The sequence below is a fragment of the Molossus molossus genome, unplaced genomic scaffold (assembly GCF_014108415.1).
Source record: "Molossus molossus isolate mMolMol1 unplaced genomic scaffold, mMolMol1.p scaffold_m16_p_3, whole genome shotgun sequence".
Taxonomy (NCBI): domain Eukaryota; kingdom Metazoa; phylum Chordata; class Mammalia; order Chiroptera; family Molossidae; genus Molossus; species Molossus molossus.
Genome location: NW_023425366.1, coordinates 127,878,492 through 127,892,878, shown reverse-complemented (window position 1 = coordinate 127,892,878; position 14,387 = coordinate 127,878,492). Strand labels below are relative to the sequence as shown.

General features: G+C 48.3%; 1 protein-coding gene across 3 annotated transcripts in view; it reads left to right on the top strand.

Moving 5' to 3' along the window:
• Positions 1-14,387, top strand: part of PRKCB (protein kinase C beta) — a 295,883-nt gene that overhangs the window by 215,062 nt on the left and 66,434 nt on the right. For all 3 annotated transcript variants that reach the window (XR_004961595.1, XM_036278529.1, XM_036278528.1), the window contains exon 9: positions 5,319-5,462. Coding sequence is in view for 2 of the 3 variants with exons in the window: in XM_036278529.1 (XP_036134422.1) it covers positions 5,319-5,462 (144 nt within the window). In the remaining variant the exon portion in view is untranslated. The remainder of the gene's footprint in view (positions 1-5,318; positions 5,463-14,387) is intronic.

The following is a 14,387-nucleotide window of genomic DNA, read 5'->3' as shown; positions in this document are numbered from 1 at the left end:
CTGAAACTGTGAACAGCACCAGACCCTGTATGTACTGTATTTTTCCCTATACATAATATACTTTATGGCTTCTCTTTGTCATATCTGAATGGCCAGCAACACTGCTCTTGCACTTTGGGGCCATTATTAAGCAAAATTAGGGTTTCTTGAATACACGCACTGTGATATCGCCACAGTCAATCTGATAACTGGGAGACCTACTAAGTGACTAACCAGTTAGTAGCTTATACAGCTTGGAGACACTGGACAAAGAATGGTTCGCGTCCTGTGCAGGACAGAGTGAGACGGCATGGGATTCCATCACACTACTCAGAATGACATGTGGTTTAAAATGTATGAGTTGTTATTTTTGAAATTTTTTATTTAATATTTTCCTACCACAGTTGACCATAGGTAACTGAAACTATGGAAAGCAAAACTGCAGATTAAGGGAGACTACTGTATTTCTTTATAAGAAGCGTTGAATCAAGTTTTTAGAGGACATCTCCTGATTTTTAACAGTTGTCAACTTATTTAAATATTAAAACACCACCACCATTGTCTTAGTCTGTTCAGGCTGCTATAAAAAAATACCACAGGCTGGTGGCTTACGCAGCAAACATTCATTTCTCACAGTTCTGAAGGCTGGGAAGTCAAGATGAGGGTACGGCAGACCGAGTCTGGGAGACTTCTTGGGTCGTGGACAACCACCTGCTCATGCTCTCACTTGGTGGGAGGGATGGGAGAGCCCTCTTTGGGGTCTCTTTTATAAGGGCACTAATCCCATTTATGAGGGCTCCACCAGCATCGTGACCTACTCACCTTGCAAAGGCCCCACCTCCAGATACCATCACACAGGGAGTTAGATTTCAACATGAACTTTGGATGGGGTGGGGGAGTCATAGAACATTATAGGTTTATAGCACATACCTACAAAAAAAGTCACAAAAGCAAATTGGGATGAAGTATGGAAAGAGGATTTTTGGCCCCAAATTAGAGCAAAGAAGGTCACCTGCAGGACTAAGGAATGAAGCTATTGGCCCCTTGCTGCTCCTTGAAGGACAGAAAAAAAATTCCTTTAAACAAAGTCAGTTGGAGAAGTTGGGAAGATTGAGCTCTCCAGTCGCTGCATTTGCAGGGTGTGCTGAGACCACAGGTGGACGGCATGCAGACCTGAGGGCTGGGATGGGGACTGGGGACAGGGACAGGCAGGGTCTTCACAGGGTGGAGAAGGGAGTGTGTGAATTGGATGAGTCCTGAGTCAGGATTCAAAGAAGGTAGGAGACATAGTAATAACACAAGGAGTTGGGAGGGCGGGAAGGGAAGAATGTGTTTGGGTCAAGACAGCCTGGGGAGCAAAACTCTGGGGGCTGGGAAGTGAGCTTAGGGGGTGATGGGAGGACATGGCCCCAAAATCAATGCAACTTCTGTTTTAGGCTCTTCTCTTATTTGCATTCTCTCTATGATCTCATGGTTTTAACTACTCCCTCTGTGCCAGTAAACTTCAAATCTCTGTCTCTGGTTCATATAGTTTCTTACCTCCAAACACACACAGACAACTGCTTACTAGGGCTGTACACTGGGTTGTCTCAGAGACGTTTAAATCCCAACATCTCTTACTATAATTTGATGTCACCCAGAACATTCACAGCAGTTTTGTTAGCCAAAAAAGTGAGGACACAAAAGCCCATAAACGGGAGAGTGGATAAATGAACAATGTATATGACTCAGCAATAAAAGCAGTACACTCCTGGTCATGCGGCAACAGGGATGGATTTCAGCGATGGTACCACGAGGGAAGGAAGCCTCCTCTGTAAAGGGAAACGTGTTTCCCTCTCATGATACTTCACTGAGCAAGTGGGGTTTTACACCATGCCATCCTTCCATTCTCTGCAGACACTAACCAGGTGGCCTACAATTTAATTCACTTCTGTCACTAACTACCTGGAGTTAGCACAGCCCCACAGGTAAAGGGCTCAGTCCCATAAGACTGCCCCCACTTGAGACTCCAATCACAAATAGTGGGTCTCCAGATTACCCACACTTCTGTCTGGCTGGGCCACAGATCGTGGCTTCCCAAGACCTCTCTTCAGGTTCGGCAATTTGCTATAATGGCTCACAGAACTCAGGGAAGCACTTTAGTTACGCTGGCTTATTATGCGATATAGGATATGATGAAGGATACAGAAGAACAGCAGGGTGAAGAGCTACATGGGGCGAGGTCCAGAAGGGTCCCAAGAGCAGGAGCTTCTGTCCCCGTGGAGTTGAGGTGCACCACCCTCCCAGCAGGTGGATGTGTCCATCAGCCCAGAAGCTCTGCAAATCCCATAGTTGGAGGAAGTTTATGAGGCGTCATTATGTAGGCATGATCGATCGATTATTAACTCAATCTCCAGCCCAGGAAGATGGGGGCTGAAAGTTCCAAGCTTCCAGTCATGGCTTGGTCCTCCTTGGGGAAGCCTCCACTCAGGAGACGTTCAGGAGCCCACCAAGAGTCCCCTTATTAGAAGAAAAGATGCTCCTGTGACCCGGGAATTCCAAGGGTTTCAGGAGCTGTGTGTCAGGAAAACCTGGGGCAGAGACCAAAGATATATTTCTTACTTTGTCAACTCTATGATTCTGTTTAGGTGAAGTTCAAGAACCAACAAAAGGGACTTTCAAGGGTGGCAGTCAGAAGAGGGACTCCCTGTGTGGGAGGGACGGACTGGAAACGAGCTTCCTGGGGGTGGTGAAATGTCCCATATCTTACTGGGGGTTGGGGTTACTTGTGTGTATATATTTGCCAAAATTCACAGAACTGTACACCTAGGATTTGTGCATGTCACTGCATCCACCTCAGCCTTTAAAACATCAGTTACAAAAAGAAAACAATGGTGGATGCTTTGTCAGCAGGACAAACGGAAGGACCGGGAAACTACTGCGGAGACCACCTAAACCTTGCAGTTTTAAGCCACTGTAGGGAAGGCGAAATGTCTTTACTGCAGTCAGACTGGTCCCTCTTCCCACCCTTCAGCTCACGCTTTCAGACGTGCCCCTCCTCCGGTTCTCATCTCAGCGGAGAGCACCCCCACCCTCCCGGGTGCTCAAAACACAAGGAGAGCTGCCCTTCACTCCCGATCCCTCACCCAATCCCTCACCCAACCCGGATGTGCGGGTCTCCCAGGTGGGTCCACTTCCTCCCATCTGCACTGCAGACACCAAGCTCAGGCCCCGCCACTGCTCACCTTGATGACTGCAGTTACTTCCTAACGGTTTCCAAACTAGTTTCCTCTAAATGAGTCTTCACTGAACTCAGAGTGGTCTTTTCCACGTGATAGGCTCAACCACGCCCCTTCGAGAACCGTGTGCGCTCAGGATCAGCCCAAACTTCTTGACAGGGTTTGCGAGGTCCTTCTCACCTCCTGGCTGCACCGGCCATATCTGCCTTGTGCTCTGTGCTCCGGCCAAATGGAATAGGGTTGTAGTTCTCTGAATGTGCCTTGTTCTCTGCTCTGTCAAGACTGTTTCTGCTGCTGACTCTAAGTTCTTTACCTGGATAACTCCTAAATACATTTTGGACACAGTGCAGAGGGCCCAGTTCCTGCTGGAATGCAAAGTCTTGGAGCATCTGTGTCTGCTTCCATCCCGGTTGGAGCTTGAGAATCTAGGGTAATACCTGGCAAGTAGCAGGCCCTCAATAAGTATTTCTGAATGAATGAATGAATGAATGAATGAATGAATCTCCCCTGATACTCAAAACCCTGGAAAGCTTTTTGTTGCCTCTTTGTCTTCTAGAGACAAGTGAATAATGCAACAACAATAATATCTACCATCCACTGAGCATCTACAAAGTGACAGGGATGGTGCTGAGAACTTTGTGATACACTTTCTCATGTCATTAACTCATTTTCTTGGAAAGGGACTGAGGTTTAGAAAAGTTCAGTAACCAAATGCAAGTAAGTGCCTCTCTGTGCTGAGCAGACCTCATGGCGCTTGCGTTCTAGACTATACATTGAGAAACAAGTAAATATCTGGTTTTTAAGGTGGTGAGAGATATGGAAAAAATAAAGGGGAGGGAAGGGCTCTCCTAGAGGTGAGGGAGCTCTGGGGAAAGAACTCCAGGCACAGGAAACAGCAAGTGCAAAAGAGGCAAGAGCTTGTTTGATACTTTCAGAGAACAGCAGCAAGGCCACTGTGGTGGTTGCAAGGAGAAGGGGCTGAAATCAGAGTGTGCAGAGGGGCCAGGTTATCTGTGGCCTTTGCCTCTTTCTCTGACAGAGACAGGAAGGTCTGGGATGTTTGGGTGGAGGGTTGTTGCAAGCTCAGGATCACACAGCTTGTCCACTGCCAGAGTTGGGATTCTAAGCTGAGCTTTTAATGCCACAATTTTCTGACTGCTAAAAGCAAACCCAGTAACAAGGTCCTGGTAGCTGCAGGTCTCACTGCTGGTCTCCTACTCTCTCCTTGTCCCAGAGCATTCGCTGCCGTCTGAGTCACGACTTTGCTGCTCACAGAAGCAGGTCCCTCCTCCATCACACTGAGGACCAGAAACGACATTAGTTGTCAGGAAAATTGTGGAGAATGAGGAATAGTCTGTGCCCTTGAAATTTTCAGGGCACTGGGGGAAACAAGTGAATAGACCGTTATCCAACATAAATAGGAAGTAAAATGAATAAAGGGAGTAAATAGGGACACCTAGTCCAGACACGGAGAATCAAGGAGGGCTTCTCTGCAGAAGTGAAATGGGGGTAACTAAGTTTGTAAAGGAAGGGGAGAGAATAGCCATCCTCATAACAACAAGAGCATGTGCAAAGGCCCTGAGGTGGGAGGTGAAAGAATGAAGCTGGGTTGCAGGGAAGAAGGACCAGAGAAGTGATGAGATTGGAGAGCCAGGTAGGGCCTAATCATGCTGGGCCATATTGGCCAGTAAAAGCTCCAAGGTCTTTATCCTAAAAATAATGGGTCACCATTGAAGCATTTTAAGCAGGTGGTGACTCAGTTGGGTGTGAGGAAGTGGGAGCCATCTCTGTGTGCATGTGAAGCCCAGAGTGGAGGGAACCAAGGGGTTGGTGGTCCAGGTGAGAGGTGATGGTACATGATGTCAGTGGAGATGGAAAGAAGATGAATTCTAGAGGCGGCGAGGAGTAAAAGCAACTGTTTCTGTGAGACGTGAACTACAAGAGAAAGGCGGTGCCAAGGATGACCTCCAGGTTGCGGCCTTGCAGAGTGGATGTTGGCCATGCTTTTCACAGGGATAGGGAGGGGGGCAAGGCGTGAGCAGCAGGAACCATAGCATGCAGTGTCTTCCTACAAAGGCAACGTCAAACCCTAATGATGTGTTTGTGTGTTTCCCCCTCCAGAGGGCCAAGGTCGGCCAGGGAACCAAGGCTCAAGAAGAAAAGACCAACACCATAGCCAAATTAGACAACAATGGGAACAGAGACCGGATGAAGCTGAGTGATTTTAACTTCCTGATGGTGCTTGGGAAAGGCAGCTTTGGCAAGGTACAGTGTGATTTGGTGACCATACCTGCTCCAGAAGAAATGACTAACAAGGCAAACACATTTGCTGTTCATATGGGATTTCCATTCCAGTGAGGGAAAAAATTAAAAACTAAACAGGTCCACACTGCGTTTTGTAGTGAACACTGTGAAGGAAGTGAATAGAGTGCTGTGCCACAAACAAATCAAGAGGGGACCCACTCAGACTGTCAGAGGAGGTGACATACAAACTGAGACCTGAAGATGAGAGTGAACAAGCTCTGCATTCAAAGAGCTAGTTGAGAACAGTATGTGCAAAGGGCCTGAGGTAGGGAGGGTTGGTGTATTTTAGGTACTATCAGAAGGTGTTGAAGCCAGAAGGTCATGCGCAAGGGAGGTAGTAGGGTGTGAGGTCGCAGAGATGGGCAGGATCTGATCGTGCACAGCCTTATGAGCTGTGATGGGGAGTTTGCATTTTATTCACAGTGCAGTGGGGAGCCACTGAGAGACTTTAAGCGGAGAAGTGACATGATCAGATTTGCCCTTTGGAAAATATCACTCTTACAGCCAAGAATGGAGACAGTTCATTTCACATAGTGGCACAGTTGAAGGATGACCCTGGGACTCGTTAGAGAGGTTCTGGATGCTTTTATAGATACCGGGAGATGCTCTTTTACTGAAGTTGAGATGGTGTTATAAGTATTTCTGACTTGTTTAGTGTTGTTTTGAGCTTTTTAAGCCCTTTGTGTGCCACAAATATGTCTAGTATAAATCTTGTACCATGAACTCAGGTGTGCAAAAAATATAAATTTCTTCCCTATCTCTGTAGCTTAAGTAAAAATAGGAGAGTTATTCTTGAGTTTCTCTCTCCTCGCTCAAACCGCAGCATGTATAATCAATTGGGGAGTCCTGACACCTGCTTCTCCAAAGCATACCATGAGCTGACTGACTTCCCTGTCTTCGCGAGGCACCCTAGCCTAAACCAGGTGTACCACCTGCACTACTGCAGAAACTCCTAACTGGTTTCCCTGCCTCCACACTTGTGACCTCGAGTTAATATCCCTTTCATTTAGCAGCTGTAGTCATTTCTTAAAATACTACATTACTGCTTACAACACTCCAGTGATGCTTCTTCATAGTTACAATAAACTCTGTACACGTCCTTGGCTTACCTAGTTCTTAATTGTAACCCTTGATATACTCTCTGCTCGATGACTTCATTTTGTTCCTCCCGTCACCCACTCTGCTTGGGCCACAATGGTGATTCTTGGGATTGTGAAACATGCAAAGCTCCTTCCTTGGAGCATTTGTGATGAATGGTTGGCTCCTTCTTGTAATTCCTTTCTCAATTAGATGTCACCTCTTGCAAGAAGCCTTCCCAGACCATCTCCTCAAAGAGCTATTCATTCATTCTCCATTATATTTAACACTCATAATGCCCATCACCAGATGGTACTTTCTTGTTTGTTTACTGGTTTGTCTTCCTTCTTCTAAGATCTGACCTCCATAAGAGCGGGGACCTTCTCTGTCGTAGACACCACTGTACTTCCAGTGCCATCGGTTTAGTTCATTCAGGGCCTAGATTGAATTCATAGATTTTTCTCTATGGGTCATAGGTCATCTGCCAAGGGGGAGTCAGGGATCTGGCCCATGGTTGGGAGTTGAGAGCAGGGACACGCAGTAAGATTGCTGAGCAGTCCCAAGTACCAAACAAGAAGCTGGCAGTGGTAGTGGTGCACACCTCTGCGTGCTCTGTGCCAGCAGCCCTGAGCCGCCTGTGTGGGCGTGGAGACGGGCTGGTGGGTGTGGAGACGGGCTGGTGGGCGGAGACGGGCTGGTGGGCGGAGCGCAGCTAAGGGTGGGGCTTAGAGGCTCCGTGAGCTCGGAGTCTCAGCAATGCCGGCGGTGAGGCTTCGGATGAAGGGTGCCCAGTGCAGACCCATGGAACCTGCTCCTAGCAGGCCTCAGTGGAAGTGGAATGAATCAGTGGATGTACATGGTGTCTGGACTGGGTGGGAAGGAAGTCAGAGTAGGAAGAGGCCAACCTGAGTGAAAAAGGAGTCTGGAGAGCTGGGGATGGAAAACAAATGGATGAGGTTGAAAGATTTAAAATGCCAAGAGCAGACCTGGCCGGTTTGGCTCAGCGGTTAGAGCGTCGGCCTGCGGTACAGAGAGACCCGGGTTCGGTTCCCGCTAAGGGCATGTACCTCGGTTGCAGTTTGTCCCCGGCCCTGGTCGGTTGTGCGGGTGGCAGCCACTCGATGTGTCCCTTCACGTCGATGTTTCTCTCTCTCTCCCCCTCCCACTCTATCTGAACAAAAAATGGAAAAATGTCCTCAGGTAAGGATAAAAAAAAATAAAATAAAATAAAATGCCAAGAGCAGAGGCATTTAGATCCCAAAGATGGGATGGCCTCAGGTAAGGATAAAAAAAAATAAATAAAATAAAATAAAATGCCAAGAGCAGAGGCATTTAGATCCCAAAGATGGGATGGTTTCTGCGACGACAGGAAGAAAAGGCCCAAGTGAAGAGCTTCTAGAAAACGGAAGCTGTTGGAAAGTTTTAAAAAATTATATTTCTACTGAGCAGCATATTCATGGTTCATAATTGAAGTTATATTTAGAGGGTAAATATTGGGAAGGCTTGATCCCACCCAGGTTTACGCCCTTTCCCTGATTCTGCCCTCCGAAAGGTAATGTGTTTGTCCACTTAATCTGCATCTTCCCAGTGTCTTGATGACAATTTAACAAGTTTAAATGTGCGTTTTTATTCTTGGCCTTGTCACTTCAAAAGTGAACAGTATAGGTTGCAGAGTGTTTGACTGAGGAGCGGAGGCTCCGGAGGGCCTCATGGGCAGGGCTCGGGGGTGGGGGTGGGGGTGGAGATGGGGAGAGTGGGTCTTTGGGGAACAGGGAGGGAACGAGAGAAAATAGATGATATATTTCCATGGAAACTGTTACAGTAATGGAGAGTTCTGTTTCAGACGGGGGTGTGGCATCAAATAAATGGCAGATGACTACAACAGTATGTCACGAAAGCACCTGGACAACAAAAACCTCTGAACCTCCAAACATGTCGTAACCCTTGACCACGTTTAACATTCTGCAGTCTTGTTAGACAGATAGATCAGTCCCTTAAAAGGAAGAGCACAGCGGGGTAGTTGCTGTCCCCTTCCCAGAAGTGAGGGAGATGATCTTTGGGGTGACCTGTTCACCCCTCCCCTGCCCCACACCCCGCCCACTGCACCAGATCTGGCCAGGACAACCTGCTCTGGAGCACCCTGATAGTCTATGGACTGACCAGGGAGCCACGTAAGCGTGTTGCTGACCCCTGCAGAACCCAAAGGGAGAAGGCACATGTGAAGGCCGCTGAGAGCCTGTTAAGTGAGCCCTGGTCCAACAGCTTTTTAAAAAGAACTGAGTGGAGAGTTTGCTGTCCTGAGCAGGTGAGAGGGTTGACCTGGAGGGCCTCTCGGCATGTCTGGCTCGCTCGGAGGTGCATGCCTTCTGGAGAGTTCAGATGTATTATTCGTTTATTGTTTAATGGATTTTAAAAATATTTGTATCCTGCATTCTTTGTTTGTGATTCCTTGAGCCTTTGATCCCAGCTTTGCCACCGGACACTTCAGGAAGCGCACGGGCGGCTGAGGAATGACCGCTGGAGTTCAGATCGGGCTCCATGTCTTTCCCCGGCAGGTGTGTCCTGTCTGGGTGATTATGTCATGTCCTCGTGGCTCCTGCTCTCACTGAACTTGTCCCTCAACACCTTAGTATGAAAATATCTTTTTTTAATTCAGAAACGTTGAAAGAATATGTAACGAACATCCATAAAACCCATTACCCTGCAATTAATTGCAGGTCCTGCAATTAACATGGGACTGTATATCCCGTATCACATATCTGTCCACCTGCTTGTCCCTAGGTCAACCCACTTCCTAATGCATTTCAAAGGAAGCTGCGGACATTGGTACACTGTACCCCTGAACTCTTCAGCATACATGTCATTGAGCCAGAATTCAATATTTGTTTATGACTATTTTAAGGTAAAATTTACATACAGTGAAGGTCACAGATAATTATATCAGCCTATGAATTTTGAAAATTGCATATTTTGAAACCCCTTGGGGGTGTGCACATTGGTCTAAAAAGTCACACAGATGAAAAGTGCTGCTGAGTTGAATGTGGGCCTGGAGAGCCTGCGGAGTGGGCGTGGCAGGGAGGCCGCCCTAACTGAGTGACTCCTGAGCTCTGCCTAGAGGACCAGTTAGCTGCGCGGAGGGGCGGGTAGGGGAGCTCTCAGAATGCCTCTCTCCGAGCACACCACGCACCAGGTTCGGTTGATCTGTGTGGCAGCCGGGACACCTAAGCTCCTTTATTGGCTAGGGTGGATTCAAGGGCTGTAACACGCACCCCCTCCCGGAAACGTGTACTGGCTCAGATCCATAGAAGCTTCATCTTCACTCCTGTGACAGTGCCAGGTGGGTGTTCCCGGCCTTGCCCACGCTCTCCATATGGTGGTTAAGGAACCCAGGTTCCTCCCTCTTCTGTGGCTCCGCTAATTTCTGTGGCCTTGTTTCTGTCTACATTCAGAGGCGGGGGTCGGGGGGAGAGTGTGGAGGAGGCACAGGTTGCTTCTGGAGAGTCTAGTTTGGAAGTGGCACCCATTGCTTCTGCCTGCCCAGTATCAGAGAGTTTAGTCGTATAGCCACGCCTCCGTGCAAGGGAGCTGGGAGAACAGTTCTGGTGGAAAGTTAGTGGTCTTAGCTACACTCTACTTTTCAGCTGCTATTGGAGCTTTTCTTGGGGACACAAAAGACCTTCTGACTTGCCCCTTTAACATTCTCAATTTATCACACTCCACAAACAGAAGACTTTAAGCTCCTCCTCTTGGTGATAGTTCCTTGTGTTCAAATCATGGGACATTCCAGGTGTTAGTGCTGCTTTTCCTGAAGCATAGCATAAGCCAGTAAGAAATCAAGTAGGAAGAAGTTAGTATATGAAATTAAAAGAAGAAACTGGAAAGTCTTTGGAAACTGGGGCTCAAGTATTGCATTTCTCACCCCAGAAAGTCCCCTCCAGGCCTGTCGCTGTATGTGTGTCTGAGATGCACTACCATCAGAAACCGAGAGGCGAAAAGAAAAGCCAAGCCTTCTCCTTTAGTGCCCGAGGGCCCGAGCGCCAGTAAGGAGGGCCCTGAGGACTGGGCTGTGGCCCCTTTCACCTAGGCATCGCAGATGCTCTCCAAGGTGCTGACACCAAGACCTGTAGCTCAAAATTCATACTGTGCCCCCTCCGGCCAGTGTGGCTCAATTGTTGAACATCAACTCCTTTGTGAGCCCAATCCCCAGTGGGGGGCATGCAGGAGGTGGCCAATCGAAGTTCTCTCTCAACGATGTTTCTATCTCTCTCTCTCCCTTCCTCTCTCTAACATCAATAATTTTTTAAAAATTCATGCTGTGCAACAGGGTTGGGTACAGCCTTGGCCAAGTTTCCTAAATTTACCTATTCATCCACTGTTTACTTTTTGCCATGTACATACCTCCTTTATACTACCTTAAATATTTTTCTTTAAGTTGATCTGGTTGACTTCCTTTTCTTTTTTAAATCCTCACCTGAGGATATGGTTTCATTGGTTTTTGGGAAAGAGAGAGAGAGAAACATTGATTGGTTGCCTCCTATACACACCCTGACCAGGATTCGAACCTAAAGCCTAGGTATGTGCCCTGACTGGGAATCGAACCTTCAACCCTCTTGGTGTATAGGACGATGCCCCCACTAGCCACCGGTCTAGAGCTGACTTCCTTTTCTTTTTCTTAGCATTGCCAGGAGTGAAATCACAGACTTGATCTGCCTGTTGTATATTTATTTTAATGTGTTTTAGGAGAATTTATTAGAAGTAACTTTGTTTTTGTGCTGCTGATGGTACAGGTACCACATTTTGTGAAAAACTGCTTAAGATCGCACTCTCACAATGACAATTTAGCATGCACATGGTGTTCTTTGCTCCTGTCTGGAAGGCAGAGTCTCTGATTTCTCTGTCCCCACGTCCTTTTCTTTGGGTGAGGAGCACACTCACCACTTCCTGTAACCTCAAAGATCTTTCCTGTGATCTTGTCCCTTCTCAACCGTTTATTCACCGAGTGGACTCAGAAAACCAAAGCACTCTTTCGAGATTCGCAGCCTCCTCTTCCTCCGCACCCACCCATGCCTTTTGCACTATGACTTCGCCCTCTGCACTTCTGGAACACCTGTCTCCCAGGTTACCAGTGATGGCCTAGCTCTCCAGATCTGAGTGCCGCTTATGGCAGCAGGGGGCGGACATGAGGGAAAGGAACTGGGACTAACAGTGGACCCCACACCCCTTCTAGGGAGAAGTTATCACTTTTAAAATAACTGTCCTTTGAAAGGCATAAGTAAGGGTTTGTTCATTATTGAGCATCTGCTATGTGCCAAACACTCTTCTTGATGCAGAGGACATGGCTGTCAACAAAATACACAGATGTTTAGTGGTGGTGGTAATGGCGAGGATGATGATGATGATGACACCTGACATTTTGAGTCCTTACTGTGCATCAGGCTCTATTGTAAGTGCTTTATATATATTGGCTCATACTTACACTATAATGTAGCTACTATTATCCCCATTTTACAGATGAAGAAATGAGGTGCAGAAAGTGGAAATAACTTGCTAAGACCACATAGCTGGTTAGTGGTTTGGTTTAGATATGTGTGATCTGGGTTTGTTTTGTTTTGTTTTTTATCCTCACCCGAGGACATTTTTGCATTTATCTTCAGATAGAGGGGGAAGGAGAAAGGGAGGAAGAGAGAGAGAAACATTGATGTGAGAGAGACACATCGACTGGTTGCCACCCACATGGTCCCAACCGGGGCCGGGGACAAACTGTAATGGAGGTACGCGCCCTTAGTGGGAACTGAACCCAGGGCTCTCTGGTCCACAGGCTGACGCTCTAACCACTGAGCAAAACCGGCCAGGCTGATCTGGGTTCTTGATAGCAGACACTTAAACACTTGCGTTCCTCGTCTACACAGGGTCACCTCTCAGTGCTGCAAACATATTTTAGGAGGTTAGCCATTTTTCTCTCTGTTTTCCATCTAAGTGCTCAGCAGAGTTTGCATGTCTTGGTTTTTCTCTGAGCCTCTGCCATCTGACACGCTGCATGCCCATAGCGATGACGGATGGCTTCAGATTTTCTGTTCTTCCTGCATCATTCTGTGCCTGTCCATCACCCACCTATAAGCCGATGCTCATTGGCACTGTGAGCCGTTGGCAGGGATTCCTGAGCAGGCCCATGAAAATGAACTTCACTCTTCATTTTCATGGGCCTGCAAGGTAGTTACCGGTATTCACCCTATTATACCTCCATGGAAATTGTAGGTCAGAGAGGTTGAGTGATCTCTCCAAGGCTACACAGCTGGGAAGAGGCAAGACCAGGACTGGAAACCTAGTTTTGTGATCCCAGTTGCTTCCTTTCATCACTAAGCTCTCTACTCTGCGATCCACTCATCTCCACCCAACTGCTAGTCTTCTCTTTCCTGAAGTAGCAATTTCAAAACTGCTACAAAGCTGCATAATGACATCCCTCCGTGCCTCCTTCCACTTTGAAAAAAAAGGTAAACATTTGTCTTGTGATTGCATTGTTATAAGGATAGATCTATCAATGTTATACGTTAAAGCATTTTCTTCCACCTAAAAGTTTATTCATTTTTTGTTATTTTAAAAGAAATTAAAACACTCTAATGAGCCCCTGAAAAGCTCATGCCCCCCACCTGTGCTGTGCCGCGTGTGTTTGGTGGAGTTGGCCCTGGTTGCTGGCACCAGCACCCCATCAGCACGTCCCTCGGCAACTTCCATGCTTGTCTCCGGAAGCCACTGGCTAGCAGTGCGAGCTCAGGGTTTGCGCGCAAGAGCGCCGCCCGGAGCTCCGAGCCCCAGGTGACAGAGGCTTCCGCTGGAACCAGGCACAGCTCTGGACGACAACAGGAGGAAGTTGCCTGAGAAGATTAAAGTCAGTTCAGTTCAAACCAGTGGCAGAGGCCTCCCCTAAAGTCTCGGCGCTCCTGTGGTGGGAGGCCGCCCTGATTTTAATCTCATTAGCGGTGCGGGTTTGCGCGCGGGCACACACTGCGCGCTGTATGTGGTTACATAACCCTGCAGACAAAGCTCTTCCCTTCCCTCCAACCTGCTGTGCTCTCTTCCCGCGCCACTCGCCACTCGGGAGCTCCTTGATCACATGCTGCAGGCGGCACGGAGTCCTGCCTGCCTGTTCCCGTGTCCCCTTCCAGGGAACCTTTTGACATTTGCTGTCTGGCCTTGGTTTCCTGCCTTCTCCTTGGCTCCCTCGCAATTACTGCAGCTTCCTCCCAGCCCCAGCCTTTCACACGCATTCTGGTTGCCGCATATTTTTGCCAGCTCATCTCCCCAGTCATTGTGAGGCCCTGTCACCCCGAATTCTCCCAGGTCTCGTCTTGGTGCAGGACTGACCCTGGCTCTTGGCCCCGCCTGCGCCCCTCAGTGGATAGTAAATGGCAGCAAAGTATAGGGGTCCATTTTCCCCTTGGAAAGTAATTCTGTGGAGGAGGTGAGCTGCCTGGAGTCCAGTCACAGCCCCTGCCCTGCAGGAAGTCGGGTGCCCGGTCAGAGGGGCGGCATTCACTGGAGAGACGTGTCCGCGTGCCCACACCCGGCGGCAGGTAGTGCCCTGGGTTCCAAAGCCCCAGCAGCCCCATAACCATCGTGTCCACTTGGGCCCTGTCATCACACCTCGTCCCTCAGCCGCCTGTCACCTCTGAGTTCTCGGTGTCTAATTCCCAGATCAGGAACGTCCTAGAAGTTTTTAGGTCCCAGGAAAGAGAAGCCGAGGCGTCAGTCTGGCTCAGGGGTCTGCGTGGCCGAGGGGCGGGCACTGTTCCAGCCAGCCACGGGGCAGGC